The sequence below is a fragment of the Cygnus atratus genome, chromosome 3 (genome assembly GCF_013377495.2).
Source record: "Cygnus atratus isolate AKBS03 ecotype Queensland, Australia chromosome 3, CAtr_DNAZoo_HiC_assembly, whole genome shotgun sequence".
NCBI classification, from domain to species: domain Eukaryota; kingdom Metazoa; phylum Chordata; class Aves; order Anseriformes; family Anatidae; genus Cygnus; species Cygnus atratus.
The window spans coordinates 68,188,453-68,202,723 of record NC_066364.1 but is presented as its reverse complement, the minus strand read 5'-3'; the positions used below and the strand labels follow the sequence as shown (position 1 = coordinate 68,202,723).

At 48.0% G+C, this 14,271-nt stretch overlaps 1 protein-coding gene across 1 annotated transcript; it reads right to left on the bottom strand.

Moving 5' to 3' along the window:
- Nucleotides 1-3,284: 3,284 nt before the first annotated feature.
- ZBTB2 (zinc finger and BTB domain containing 2) lies at nt 3,285-6,700 on the bottom strand. The gene is made up of 2 exons (XM_035538956.1): nt 6,528-6,700; nt 3,285-4,647 (listed from the first exon to the last, which is right to left on the bottom strand). Exons 1-2 carry the CDS (start codon nt 6,698-6,700, stop codon nt 3,285-3,287), a joined length of 1,536 nt encoding a protein of 511 aa, XP_035394849.1.
- Between the last annotated feature and the right edge of the window lie 7,571 nt (nt 6,701-14,271).

Here is a 14,271-nt window from a genome sequence, read left to right as displayed (position 1 = left end):
AGCAGACCGAATGAGTAATGAGCAAGTCGGTCATAAGTTTGTGTGTCAAAAAATTAAAGATAAAACCTGAAGTTATCTCTAACTGTACTAATTCAGGCAGGATTTAACAAAGAAGCTGGGACAAAAATGCAATTGTGCTGTAAATACCCAAATTCTCATTTCAGCTGTTAATAACTTAAAAAGTATATATATGTTTTTAATCAGAATATTGTGATCCTGCCTTTTGTAACGTTCCTAACTCATGAGTAGAGGTATGCTGCCCAAGCAGTGGGAAGCAAGGATTTAAACACCACTCTGGAGCACCACGCAATAAGGAGTATTCGCAATAAACCATTCTAACAGCTGAACAGATAGAAAAATAATCATCTCTTTATTGCGATTTTTTTTTCTCTTTACCAGACAGCGTTGTTTCTTAAGAACAGATAGTAACAGGTGAAAGCTCTCTGCTGAGCCTGCAGCTTCCCGCGGCTTGCAGCAGCAGGGCTGTCACTGCCAGCTTCTTGCCCTGGCAGCTCCCTGCCCCACGTCACCCTTCTTTCTGGCAGGGCCCCGGCTGGTGGGGACACTGCCCACCCTGTCCTCCTCACCCCGCACATTGCCAGCAGCACCGCTGGTTTTGGTGCTCCTCCTCCCTGCTCATTTCTGCCCTTGCACAACCCACGAGCCATCTGAAACCCTCTGCAGAGCTCAAATGGGATTTGACAGAAAAAACAGCCTTTTTTTTTTTTTTTTCAGACTCAGTATTTCCAGACCAGTTCGTTGGGGCCATTTGACATGTAACCAAGCAAACGTCATGTTCTCCAAATGACAGAAAAAGAGAGGCGAGAGCAGGAATAAGCTAAGGACCGGGGGCTGATGAACGTCTCAAAAAATGGTGTGGCCGTGCATCTATTCCTGCTACAACTTGCCCTTGGGGGAGTTGAGCTAAACCCTTGTACTTTGCATAGGAGCTGACCTGGAGCTCTTGAAAGATCATCTGAATATGTATTAACTAACAGCTGAGGTGGCAACACTCAGCAGTAGTAGTCATTTTGGAAATGAACTTGTGACTATCCCATAAACCACAGCTACCTCAAAACCCTGACCATATCCTCAATAAGGAAAGATTTACTTCCCCCCCCCCCCTCCCCGAGAGCATTTCAGAGTAAGTGAGATGAAATAAAGAACACATTTAAAGAAATTACATTGGTAGATAAAGATCCTAAAAAAAGTTTTAAAATGGGCAACACTAAAATAATTCTGTAAGATGTTGTATTTTTACCTCAAAATACTTTTATACCTTGATGTAAAATCAAATGATTTTAGACCTACTAGGCTAATAGAAGACATAATAAACTCAACGCCACTTACAATAAACTTTACAATGATTGTCACATTATAATAAAATACTTGAGATATGAATAGGTAGGGACCCTTTGTGCTAAATTCACTGTTTTAGGCTTTAGTAAGCTATTTGTTCATATGCATGAAGGAAGTTTTAGTCTGATATACAGAATACATTGCTTGGCTTTTAAACCGATTCAGTACGAATTCTTTCAGCAAGATCGAAAGAACCAACAACCTTTCACCTGCAACTCAATAAATCATATCCCATTTAATTCAGTTTTTATTCAATGAAATGATGTATAAAAACTTACAAATCTGAGAACTTAACTATACACAAAAAGATGATATTCAGTTTAAATGCATACACAGAGAAGAGCTGTGGTTTGTGACTTGCCCTCTCCCACCCCTCCCCCCCGAACACCCAGTGTCTCCATTTACGATGGGGCACTTAATTCTGTCCTTTACGCCAGAAGGCTGCCCAGTAATTGCTAGGCGGGCTTCCTTCTTGCTGTCAGTTTAGGTTTTGAGGCTACCAGCAAAAAATCCGGGCACTTTAATATAAAATAATAAGAATCAACAACTTGATTTTTAACACAAAGATGCAGTGCTATCATCAGCAGTAACTAAAACTACAGAATTCATCCTTTCAGTTTTTGCAGACTTTGTCTTGGCTTTGAAAATAAAGGGACTCTCAAAGAGCAGAATTTGCCAGTCGACACTACAGATTCGCTTTAAAACAACCATGATCCCCTGTTTCTAGAATGGCTCTGCACCACTTTTTCTTCATCTTAACTCATGCAATTAGACCAAATGAAACCACGGGCATTCCTTGCCTGAGTAAGGCAATAAATACAGTTTTTCCCTCTCCTTTCATCCAGAATGACTCGAAACTATAGCTAACAACACATGCACGTGCTGCACCGATGATGGTACTGTGCTCACCAGGATGTCACTTCTCCAGTTTCCTTTGCATCTTGGGTGACAACACTTACCTAACAGCTTCTGTTCTACAGGCGAATAAAAATGCACACAGCTGAGGACATTTTAAATTTGATTCAAAATAACCTGTGCAATAACTAGTTTTGTCAAACAACTAAAATACTTTCTGGGCTGAATCTGAGAGCAGACGGCCAGTTGCTTAAAAAGGATGTGTGCATTTATTTACCTGTATCAAATATACACACAAACACTTTCCATATATATATAAATCTTTATACATATACAGTACTTTTATATATATATATATATAAAGATTGCCATCACATTATTATTTCAGCTACTTAAGTCAAAACGTGACTTCGTAACTCCTTTGCTTGAATCAATCATGCTACCTGAAACAGATACCCAAAGGCATACTTGAAGGAAAACGTAAGGCTAAAAGAAACCCAGTACCTGCAGCGATTTTTAACTCAATGAACAATTTTTGCATTCATCGAGAAAAAAGTCTGAGGGTTTCAAGTTATAATCTTAATCAACTTGCATGTGGAGTTCTAGAAAGCATGGTGTTAAATTTGCCAGATTTTCTCAAAATGCCTTTTACCAGGGAAACTATATATATATACTCTTTGCTTACCAAACTGATACTCTGTTTCTCATTACGTTCATCATCGTATCTAAATACACTTTTAAGCAATCTAAATTTTGTTTAAAATCTATTAAATTTGGATTAACTAATACTATCGACTTAGTTAGCTGGATTATTTTTCACATGTTCCTTTGTATTAAAATCAATTATGTTGCGGTTCGACGCGAGAGCTTTTTGTTTGTTTCGGTGGGAGAGGCAACGTCCCATTTCCTAATGTGCCAGTACAGTTCTGGTTGCTGAAGACAAAGGGTGGGAAGGAGGCTGGTGGAAAAGATGGCAGGGGTAAGTGAGGTGGAGGGGTGGGGGGGGGAGGGAGGGTTGATTTAATAAAAATGAGTAAAGAAACTTTAAAAAATTGATATAGGTTTCACATTCAGTCTAACAACACTGCTTCCTGCTCCTTTTTGATGGAGGCTAACACTGCGTTATCAGTCTCTGTGGCTTCTGTGTCCCCACCACCTAGCAGAATGGAGCGATCTTCTTCTAGCGTAAAGACAGAGTTTTGATTTTGGCACGAATGTTTGACTACTTCATTGGGAGTTGAAAATGTTTTGTCACACAAGTTACATTTGTAGGGCTTGTTGGTCTGTACTAGCATGTTGTCCATTTGACTGCCTTCCTCAAAAGTACAGAGTTCCAGAGTCTGTTTGTCCACCATCGTGTACGTGTCCATGCTCTGGTTTAGGCACACATGTCTGGCAGCCTGGTTAGCCCTACAAAAGCTTTTGTCACAAGTGCTGCACTTGAAGGGTTTGCCAGTGTGTATGTACATGTGCTCCCTCCAGTGGCTTTTCTGAATAAATTTGCGCCCACAGATGGAACATTCATATTTCCGTCTTTTTACTTCCCGCTCTTGATCTGCCTGCTCCAAGTTGTCTATGTCTGCAATATCCGAGGGGGGCGGTGTCTCTGATTGCTGCTGCCCATCAATTATTGGAGAGTCTGAGATCTGCTGCAGCTCACTGTCACTAATCATCCCGGCTTCAGGCACTTCCATGGCATCTTTTTCAGCTGTGTTGTTACAGAGAGACAAAGAAATATTACTTTCTCCCTGCTGGCTCGATGTGAAGGGAACTCCTGTGTGGATCTGCAGGTGCTCACGCAAACTACTGCGCAAGTTGAACCGTCGACCGCAGAGGTGGCAGGCATAGTATTTTGGGAAGCTCCCGTTCCTTTTCATAATGCTCGGCTTGACGTGTGCTATTGTGAGCGAAGTAGGCTGTTCATCTGAAGAAGATGCTTCCATGTTGGCCTCTTCTCCTGCAGGTGAATTATTACCGGCAGCGGATACCAATTCCGGGGATAAAGATGATGGCAAGGGGTCAGAAGTGGTCATATTTGTCCGGGTCACTTGTGGCATAGTTGTAGCTAACTGCGAGAGCTGTGAGCCTTCCGAAACCTGCTCTTGGGTCATCCGTGAAGTCTGTGGCCTTGGTTCTCGCCCGAGTTTGTCAGTTGCTGATGTAACCTTAGTGGGATGTCTTATCTGGTGATCTGCAATCTGAATGCCATATAATGAAGATGCTAATGGAAAAACTTGATCCGGGTGAGAAAAAGTTCCCTGACTCGCAAGGCTGGCCTCCTGAATGAGCGGATACGCATGCAGAAACTTTATTCCTTGTTCTAGTCGAACTGGGTCAATGAGTTGTGGTGCCATCTTCCCGGTGTACATCAGATGCAAGAGATAACTGAAGATATCTGGCTGTATGTCAGTCGCTTTCAAACGGACACATTCACTGAAAGGTGAAACAAAATGATCAGTAACAGATAAGGGAAATGTTTTCAACCAGATCTAGATAAAGATAAAGCTGTCCCAAAGCAACATGCACCTTTCTAAACTGCTGTTGGATGATAGACTTGATGTCACAGACATCAATATATTTCATAAATTCTGAAGATACTTCCCCCCCTTTTTTTAATTGGATTCAAACATGTCTGCAGCCAAATTAAGACTTGCTAGCACTGGAGTATAAATTCACAGCCCTTTAAACTCTTCTCAGTTTTTGGCCCTGAAAACACCTAAAACTCATCTGGCACTTACCTGTTTGGCTTCTACGTCTTACTAGTGTTTACAGCAACAGTTCTGCAAACGCGTGGTATCACCTCCTCTAAGCTGCACTATGACCCAGAAACACGCAGGACAGGGTGTGAATTCCCTGAGGACCTGATGAAAAAGGTGTAGCCCGAGCACATCCAACCCGTGAAGGCCAGGCTCTTTATCAAGAGAACAGCAGCTTCTTTCCCTGAACAGGGAGGAAGGAAAGGCAGCACCAGCAGTATGCTCGGTCAGCACTAACAGTCCCTCGGTTAGTGTTCAATTAAGTGAGGCACATTGGTTGCGATGCCCTCTTCAGCCTAACGGGATTGAAACCAACACCAATGGGATTGAAACCAACATCCTCCAGCTGGATCACGCTCTCTGCGTCCATCACCCATTAGGATGCTCTGAGGACTGAAACACCCCCTAGCCCTCCACCTGGATCTCTGTGAAGACGGAAAGGTGAGGTTCACAGAACAAGAAAGAAAGTCAGGAACACCTCGGTTAGGCTGCTTTGCAAAAGGAGAGGATCTGGGATTCTAATTGTTTTTCCAGAGTTATTCGCAGCTCTCACATTAAGCACACGTTAAATAAAAGACAAATCCAGAAGTGGACATGACTGCACTGCTGTCTGAATGCTCTGACCACGGTAGGCTACCAACCTGAGGAGGAAATTATAGCCATTTCTTCCTTTTCTTGATGTGTACCCTTCTTGAGCTCCCTCTGACTGCATCTGAACTCAGCTATATTACTCAAAATAAACTGTGCAGTGCTGTCCTCCAGAGATGACTGTATGCTCCTGACAGAGCATCAAGACTGATACACCTGCTACAGTTCTGTCTCAGAAGTACTTCTCTCCTTGATGTTTATTTACCTTTGGACAAAGACTGTTAGCCAGAGCCAAGAGTTTTGCTCACATAAACTTTTTGATACAGTTCAAATAATTGGGAAAAAGAGAATTCCTCAAAAATCTTTAAAACAGTCTCATAACTTATCTTGTTAATGCCTTCTCTGTTCAGCTGTCCCCTCCCCCCCAAAAAGAAAGAAACAAACGAGCCAACAAAACAGCCCTTCCTGCCCCCAAAACTCAACTCAACCCTTATTTTATATTTATTTATTATTTAACTGATTTAAAGAAAACAATGAAACATACTACCCTATTTTACATGTCCATTTCTCAAAATCTCCTAGTAGATACTTACTGGGTTGCTTATAATGTTATGGCAATGTCAAGAATACTGCCAAGACTGTGTAGAATATAGGGAGTGGAGGAAGGGAAGTGCAACGGTGAAGACAGAAGCCTTTAAATACTCTATTCCAGGCGTCCTATACTTTTTAAGGATGAAGAATATTCACTGAATTAATTAACATTAACATTAACATTAATGTTAATGGACTTCATGTTCAACTTTGACACTTTCAAACTGAGATTCTAGTCTGCAAATATGATCAGATACCATTCACAAAGTCGCAGCAAGAAGCAAAAAGAACATTTCAGGTTTCAAGATGTCGCTAGACCTCCCTACCACAGCTAACTGAACAACATTTTAACAGTCAAGTCAGTCTTTCTGTAGTTACCTGGTTTGATGAACAAAGAGCATCTTGAAGTAGTTGGAGAAAGAAGCAAGGACTGACTTGTGTGCCTTGAAGTAGACATCACCGATTGCAACCGTGCAGTCACACAGGAAACCAAACTCTCTCTGAGCATTTAGTTGCTGCAGCAGAATAAGTCCATGGTTGGCCAAATCCATTTTTTTACACTCTGAAAAGCAAACGACTTTCATGTAAAACTTAACAGTAGATATACAGATGCAACAGTAGATCCCTCTCCACAGTTATTTTCCTCTAATATCTGTATGCCTTGCATCCGTAACACCTCTTAACCCCAAACTACGACAGCAATGACACCTTGCACGCAGGCAAGGACCGCTGTTTCATGACACGCAATGCGATTCACAAAGGTGCAAGTGATTTGCTCTCTCCTGGGAAATTCCTACTTTGTCCCCCAAAGCAGGAATGCCGGGGGGTGATGCGTATGGCTCCATCCATCAATGGGAACCCGTGCAACATCAGGCAAGCACCAGTGAAACGTGGCACCAACCTCAGCCAGCCTAAACCAGGACTTGTGCAGCCTCACCTGCTGCATTCTCCTACAAGCTGCGTGCGGCAGGGCAATTATACTGAGAGTGGCAACCTTCTCTCAAGGGTTTGAGGGCAGCTTTGGAAGCAAGAATTGACAACTTTGGGAAAAAAATAGCCAGGGAAACACATTAGGAGAGTTACATATGGTTGGACGGATGCATATATGGCCGCTACAATCAACAAGTGGATATAAACTTAACCAAAACAAACAGAGCTGTGGGCAGAAGTGACAGCACGCAGTAACTAACGCAGCTCTGTGCACAGCCAGGTGAAACAGCACAGCATGGGTCAACGCAAACACTGGGCACAGGGCACGGAGCATGTGCCCCGAACAGTGGAGATGCTCTACAAACACAAAATAAAGACGTGGTGGAAAATGGATCAACAGCAGCAGAATTACAGAAAGTTTTTTTTCCCTTGTGTTTAAGAGGAAGTTACCAAGATTTTGGGTGAAGTACAAACTGATTGTTTCTTTAATATGTTAGGAATGATTCTTTTTTTATTTTTCTTGTTAGCAAAGAGGACAAAGGTGTATTGCACATAGGGTAGTACGTTTAGAAGTATTTCTGCCTGCTGGAGGGCGAAAGAAGGGCTGCCCCTTCTGGGTAGCGATGATTATTTTCTTGGTTAATACACTTGATAGGGAAAAAAAAATCGGGTTCTAGCTTCCTTCAGGTCCTCCCTCATCGATGCCTGGACAGCTATGTTTAACGACTATGTAAAGTAACGTGCCAGAACCCTGCCTGCCCCCCGCCAGAGGGGCACGCCGGCTCCGTCAGCGGTACCAGAAGCCCCGTTTATCGGCGTTTAACCCCGCGGGGGGCTCCATGCAGACCCTCGCGGGCCGTTTGCGGCCGTTGGGCTCAGCCCCGTCCCGCCGTGACGCTCCGCGGCCGTTGCAGGCGCGGGGCCGAGGGCAAATGGCCCCCGCCCCGCCCGCTCCCTCCCGCTCCCGCCGTGCGCGCGCGCGCTGCGGGGCAGCCTCCGGCGGCCGCGTGGGCGTGGCCTGCGGGCCGCCCTCTCCCCCCCCCCCCCCCCCCCGCTCCCGTCTCCGTGCCGCCCGCGCCCTGTGGCACACAGTGGGCGGCGCGCTCCCATTGGCCGGCGGGGCGGAAGGCCGGGCGGCCGCGCGGCGCTCTCACTGGCTGAGCCCCGCCCCTCTCCTCCACCTCCCCCCCCCCCCCTCCCTTCACTCCCCCCCCCTTCCCGCGCACGCCACGCGCACGGACGGACGGCGACGGCGCGAGACGCAGCGCGCGCGAGACGGGAACCGCCGCGGCAGCCGCCGCCGCTGGGGCCGGGCCCGCCCCTGCCGAGGAGCCGGAGACAGGCGGGGCCGCCCCCTCCCCCCTCCCTCCCTCCCTCCCCTCCCCCGCCCTTCCTTCCCCGCGCCGGATGCCGCCGGCCGGGGGGGGCCGCCCCGCGCGGGGCGGGAGGGCGGGCGCGTGCGAGCGGGCCCCAACCGGCCGGGCCCGGCCCTGCGGCGGGAGGCACCGGCACCCCCCTCCCCCACCTCACCCCCGTTACCCCCCCCCCCTCCCCTCACCCCTCACCCTCCCCTCGGGCACATCCCGGGGCCGTGTCCCGGATGGAGCCGCCCGGCCCGGCCCGGTTCGTCAGGCGGCGGCGCCAGGCGCGGCCCGTTCCCCCTCAGCGCCCCCCCTCCCCCCGCCACCCGCACAGCGCTCGGTAGGGCCCCGCCGCCTCCCCCCCCCCTCCTCATCCCTCCGCCGCCGTCGGTGCGGGCCCGGTGCGGCGGGGCCGGGCCCCACGTGCGGGCGGGCGGCGCTCACCTGCGGGTGCGGGGCGCGGGCGGCCGAGGCGCCTGGTGCCGCCGCCGTGGTCTCGGCGCCCGGCGGCGGCGGCGGCAGCAGCGGCGGCGGCGGCGGCGGCGGCAACAACGGAGTCAGCGCGGCGGCGGCGGCGGCGGCGGCTTTTCCTGTCCGGTTACGTTAGGGTCACATGACCGAGAGCGGAGCACAGAGGCTGCAGCGAGGAGCCCCCGCCGGGGGGGAGGGGAGGCGGCGAGCGCTGTGGCGGCAGCACCAGCAGCGGCAGCAGCAGCCGCCACCCAGCCCCCTCCCGCCCCGCCCTCCTCCCCGCCGGGACCGGCCCCGCCGCCGCCCGCCCCGGCTCGCCGGGCCCCGCCGGGGGTGGCGGGGAGGGAGGGGGGGGGTGCGCACCCCCCCCCCCCCCCCCCAGCTCCGCCTGCGGGACGAGGAGGAGGAGGAGAGGAGGCCGCGCTCCCTCCCCGGTTCGAGTGGCGGCCGCAGGTGCGTCCCCGCCGCCTCACCGGGGCTCGCAGCGCCGGTGGGGGGCGCGCCCGGGGCTTGCACGGGGAGGGAGGGAGCGCGGCGGGGCCTCGCTCCGTCGACGGTGCGCGGGCGGTGCGCGGCCAGCGCCTGCCGGGAGCCCCCCAGGATGGGGAGGCCGAAGGGTTCCCTCCTGCGCCTCGCTGCCGGACGCGGGTCCGACGGGGACGCTTGGCGGGTGGCGGTGAGAAACACGGCGGGGGGCGTTCAGCCAGCAGCGGGAGTGTTGCTCCGTGCCCCTGGACGCGCTCCTGCTGTCGTGAAGTATAGTTTTCTTAAGTGGGAACGGTATCCGCTGCAATGCCAGCCGTCCGAATCGGTCTGGGTCATTGTCACGTTTTATTTATTTATTTAAAGCTGCTTAGCAAGTTCTTGAATTAAGCCAGCTCGTTCAGGGCACTTCTCTGACCGAGCTTGCGGGGCACTAGCTGGAGCTGGGCTGATATCTCCGCAGTCAATACATCAGGTGTCCCGCAAGAGGGACAGGATGGGAAGCACAAACCAAAGCCCAAACCCTTCCAGTTTAGTGTCCTGGCGGCAACTGTGCTGAGAGTGGGCAGAGGAGTTCTGTATCTCGTCTGGTCTGTAAATCAACAGGCGACTGCAGTCATCTGAGGCTATTGTTATTTTTACAGGATCTAAACTGAGCAAGGACTGGGAGAGCCTTACGCGAGCCTGACTCTGCTGTCTGCTGCTGAAGCCGGTGGAGGTCTTGATAGATACAGCTTGAGTGTGTTTGCAGCAGATAGCTCATCAATATTTATTTATTTATCCTTGTTAAGCAGCACCCGAAAACTAACCAGCTAAGTCCTTAAACAAAAATCCCCAATTTTCTTGGAGTACAAAACCAGTGGTGTGTTTGCTGCTGTTGTAGTATTTGGAATAAAGAAGCCGAGCAGCGCTGTATCCTTCGAACCCCCCTCAGATATCTGTGCTGAACTACAGGAGACACGCTTTTAACAGCACTCACGGTTCTGTTGTGCTGAGGGCATGATAAAAGTTTGCGTAAAAGTATTTCACCAGCAGACTGAAAGGCTTTTAGTCTACTTGGCAGGTTTTATCCCCTTAGGTTTCACTTGTATTTCAGCTCTGCAAACTAAATACAAAGTAAAGAGAGTAGGTGGATGTTTGAACTTGTGTTGCTTAGTGGTGGCCGATTTGTCTCATTCTTGGGGAGTATGGTGAGAGTGATACAGTTTTCAATTAAATTTGAGTGGGCTACTTGGGAAAATCATGTTGTTTCTGGCAGGTACCTATCTGATGATTTTGCTTTGCGTCCTGTTTTTTCTCGTCTTTGTTGCCCTTGAGTTTTTCTGTGTCAGAATTCATGTGAGGTTCTCCTCTGTGTTCTCTCTGAAACTGGAAAAATATTAACTTTGTGTTTGTTATAAAAACTCACAATTCAGCTTTAAAGCCCCTTGTTTGGACTGCAATACCTTAATCCAGCAATAACGCGATTCTTAATTAAAAAGCATCCTGTCAGATTCAGAGCCCGCTGGAATTGGTAGAAAGATTTCTGTGCTGAGTTTAATACTGCCTAATGTTACATCTTCAGTGCTGACTGGCACCTGAGATGCGTCATCTGTGTCACAGGGAGCCACAAACGGTTCACCTGTTGCAATGGTTGACACCTGGCTGAAGATGTGAATCTAAAATTTTCAATCTAAAATCAATCTGAATTCTTATGGTATTTTTTTAACATGCAATCAATACAGCTGAAATTATAATTTAAAATGTATCTTTCTCATTAAGTGGTATTATTGTGCTCTCAGTTTTTATACATTGACTCTTTTCTCCAGTTTCTTGAGGTGCTTATTCAGGATTTATTTCCTAGTTCTAAGAGTTTTTGAAAGGAATGTTCAAACTGCTCCAAATATTGCTACACGCTCAAGAGCATTTTTAGTTGTGTTGCTGTTGATGATAGGATCAGTCCCTGTGTCTTTGGTTTTGTTTTGATCTACGCATAACCCAGATTAAAGGCAGAACTTTGGTAGGGTAACATTTTGCATTGTAAATGAGCACACTGCTGATGATTTAAGTGCTAATAGGATGATGAAGATGTTTGCTAATCTGAGGAAAAATGCACTAGAGTAGTAGGAGGAACTTGAGTTAGGTGGCCACAAGTCTGTCAGTGTGTCTCCGGTGGAGTTCAGCTGAAGTTGGTTTGGGGGAGCAGTTTTCTGTTGTTCTAGTCAAAACCTTAACAGCTCTGTTGACATCAGTCGGGTTCAGACTTAAGTTTTTCAGCGAGTCTTCACATTTTGTAGTGTTTTTGGAAAGCAGGAGAGTAGAGTCCCCATTCCGTTGAGCAATTTGCTCGTTCCTTCCTGCAGAGCTCCTTACCCGCTGCCCCAGGGCAGCTTCTGGAGTCGCCAAAGCTGTTGGGGGCTTCCCATCAGTGCGTGTCCTGGGCACTGTTTCCACACGGTTACATCTGTAGTAAAACGTGAGTTTATATCAACACTGTAAATCCATTTTATTAGCACAGCTGATGCTTCTAACGCTTTGGCTTCTGATTTATCTTGGTGACAAGGCTTGGTGGGAAGCGCGACAGCTGCGGCAGCTTCTTGCTGGATGAATAAACGTTGTTCATCTGATAGTCGCCAGTCTCTTCATCCAGGGCTATCAGCCCTCCTAGAATTTGTCACACGCTCGGTCCAAACCTCGCTCATCTTCAGAGCAAGGAAAAGTGGTCCCCAGGAAAAGCCCTCACGTTAGGGCTGTTCTGGTATCCTGATGTTGGTTACGAATGTGGAAACTTCTTGTTTTTACACCTAGTGAGCAAAGCTTTATCGTCGGCTACTGAGTAGCTGCAATTTACAGCAGCAAAACAAACAGAACAAAAACCCTAAATCCTTTTGCTTGTAGAATGCGTGTCCTCAGAGGAAATGGTTTAACTGTAGGTAGAAAACATTTCTTGTTAGGAGTCCCATTTCCATCAGGAGTTGTTGGCGTAACCGAACTGACACAGCTCCTGCCGTGCAGATTAGCCTGCTTCCTGCTGCCTTTGCCTTCATCCCAGATTGGCCTGGTGCATCAGCCCTGCCTGCTTTTAACTGGGAAAGTTGAAAAGGGACCGTGCATTCTTGGCTGGAGTGACATTTTTAGTGCAGCACAACTATAAAGTGACAGTAATATGTGTACTTGCGTATTTTGTTTTCCCTGGGGGGGGGGGAAGACTGAAACTGCAACTGCACAGAGTGCATTTTTCAAGCTTATGCAGTTGAGGTTTCTGTCGAGAGCGGTCGCGATACTAGCATTGACTCAAGTGCAGTTGGCAGAGTGTTAAAAAGTATTTGGGGGTGCAACAGTAATTGGCAGCTACCATCGGTTGGTGCTCCTGTTTCACCTGTCTGGAAAACATATTTCTTGCGTGGAGCTTGAAGACTGGCATATATGGCACCAGCTGGGAGAAAAGGTGATACTGTCAACATGGTGCCTTTGACATCTCAAAGTAGACTTAAGGAAAAAAATGTATCGTTTTGTTTTAAATTTGTTTAGGTTTGGTTGAAAGAATCAGAAATGGGGGGGGGGTGGGACCTTGTGCTGTGGGTGTGAGGAGAGGGGTTTGCTTGCTCTGCTTTCTGAGTGTCTAGGTCTGTTCTGTTCTTGTTCTGTCAAAACCTGTGGAGGACCCCAAACTGTTGGAATTGCTTTGTTTTCTGAGATTCAGCCTCCTGGTTTTATGTGTAGCAGAGAATATGTGCGTGATGCCAAGAAATGCGTCATGGGTGGGCACTGGGGGGATCAGAAGTGGGCTACCTGGTGGAGCATTTGGCTATGGCAAAATAATTGTCTAAGGCTAGCACAGATCTTTGTCTTCCCGCTGATTGTACAGAATTACAGTCTCTCAAGATTATTTCCTCAGCCGGGGCTGTATACTTTTCAAGACTCTTTCTGTTCCCCTTAGCTAGAACGCAGTTAAGCTTTCTTCCCCACCCCTCCACTGGAAGAAAGTGTTTCAGGGTGTGGCTTTTGCTTTTTACATCCCTCTATATTTTATTGTGTTCGAGTACCTCGAACTCTGTACCGTTGTCAGGCTGGTGCCATCACCTGTCTGCAGACAAGGATGAGACTCCCGGCAGAGGTGATCCACTGCCCCGCCGAGGCCGGCAGGACCTCCCGCAGCACTCGCCTCTGGTCCCGAGGGTGGCTGAGAAAAGTAGGTTGGCACACGCGGTACCTCGGTTCCTTTTTGCAATTTCTAAATGGATCCAGGTGTGAAGGGTCTTAAATTGGAAAAAGGTTTGCCACAACCATTATTACTGCCTAGGACAGGCGTCTCTGTCTTTTCTGTCCCTACTGGCTTTAGAAGGCAACTTTGTTACTTCGCTATGAGTAAATAAACTCATTTAGGTGGACACAGTATCTGTTTTTTTTTTTTCTCCCCTTTTGAGCTGAACTTTTAGTGGTTCTTACCATTAAGCTAGGATGGGGAAGGAAAGAGAATCTCACAGCATTTTATTAGTTCTGTTTCAGGCAGATGCTTGAAGTTGGCAAGAAAGTCATCCGTAAGCTCTTATGCGCTGGCTGGACTGAATAAAAGTTATCTTTGCAGAGATGTAGGGAGGTGTCATTTTATATGCTTTCATTTTTATATGTTTTCACGTGCGGGGCTGGTTTGCTGACAAAACAGGGACTGACCCTGGCCAGTAGAGAGAGGTTCCCCTGCAAAAACTGGACTGGACGTCAGGACTCCTGACTGTTGGTGCTCTTAGCAGTTTTACAACCAGCTAGTCTCATGACGACTCTGTCTAACAGATCCATCAAAGAAAAACACTTTCTACAAGTTGTCCTTCATCTCATCTGATGGAAAAAGCAGTTAGAAGCTGTCTGTACAGTTGGGGTTTTTATAAACGATAGTCTAA

Coding starts and splice junctions, on each gene's coding strand:
- ZBTB2 (XM_035538956.1), bottom strand. CDS start 6,700: ATGGATTTGGCCAACCATGGACTTATTCTGCTGCAGCAACTAAATGCT. Junction 4,648..6,527: donor CTCTTTGTTCATCAAACCAG/GTAACTACAGAA, acceptor TTCACCTTTCAG/TGAATGTGTCCGTTTGAAAG.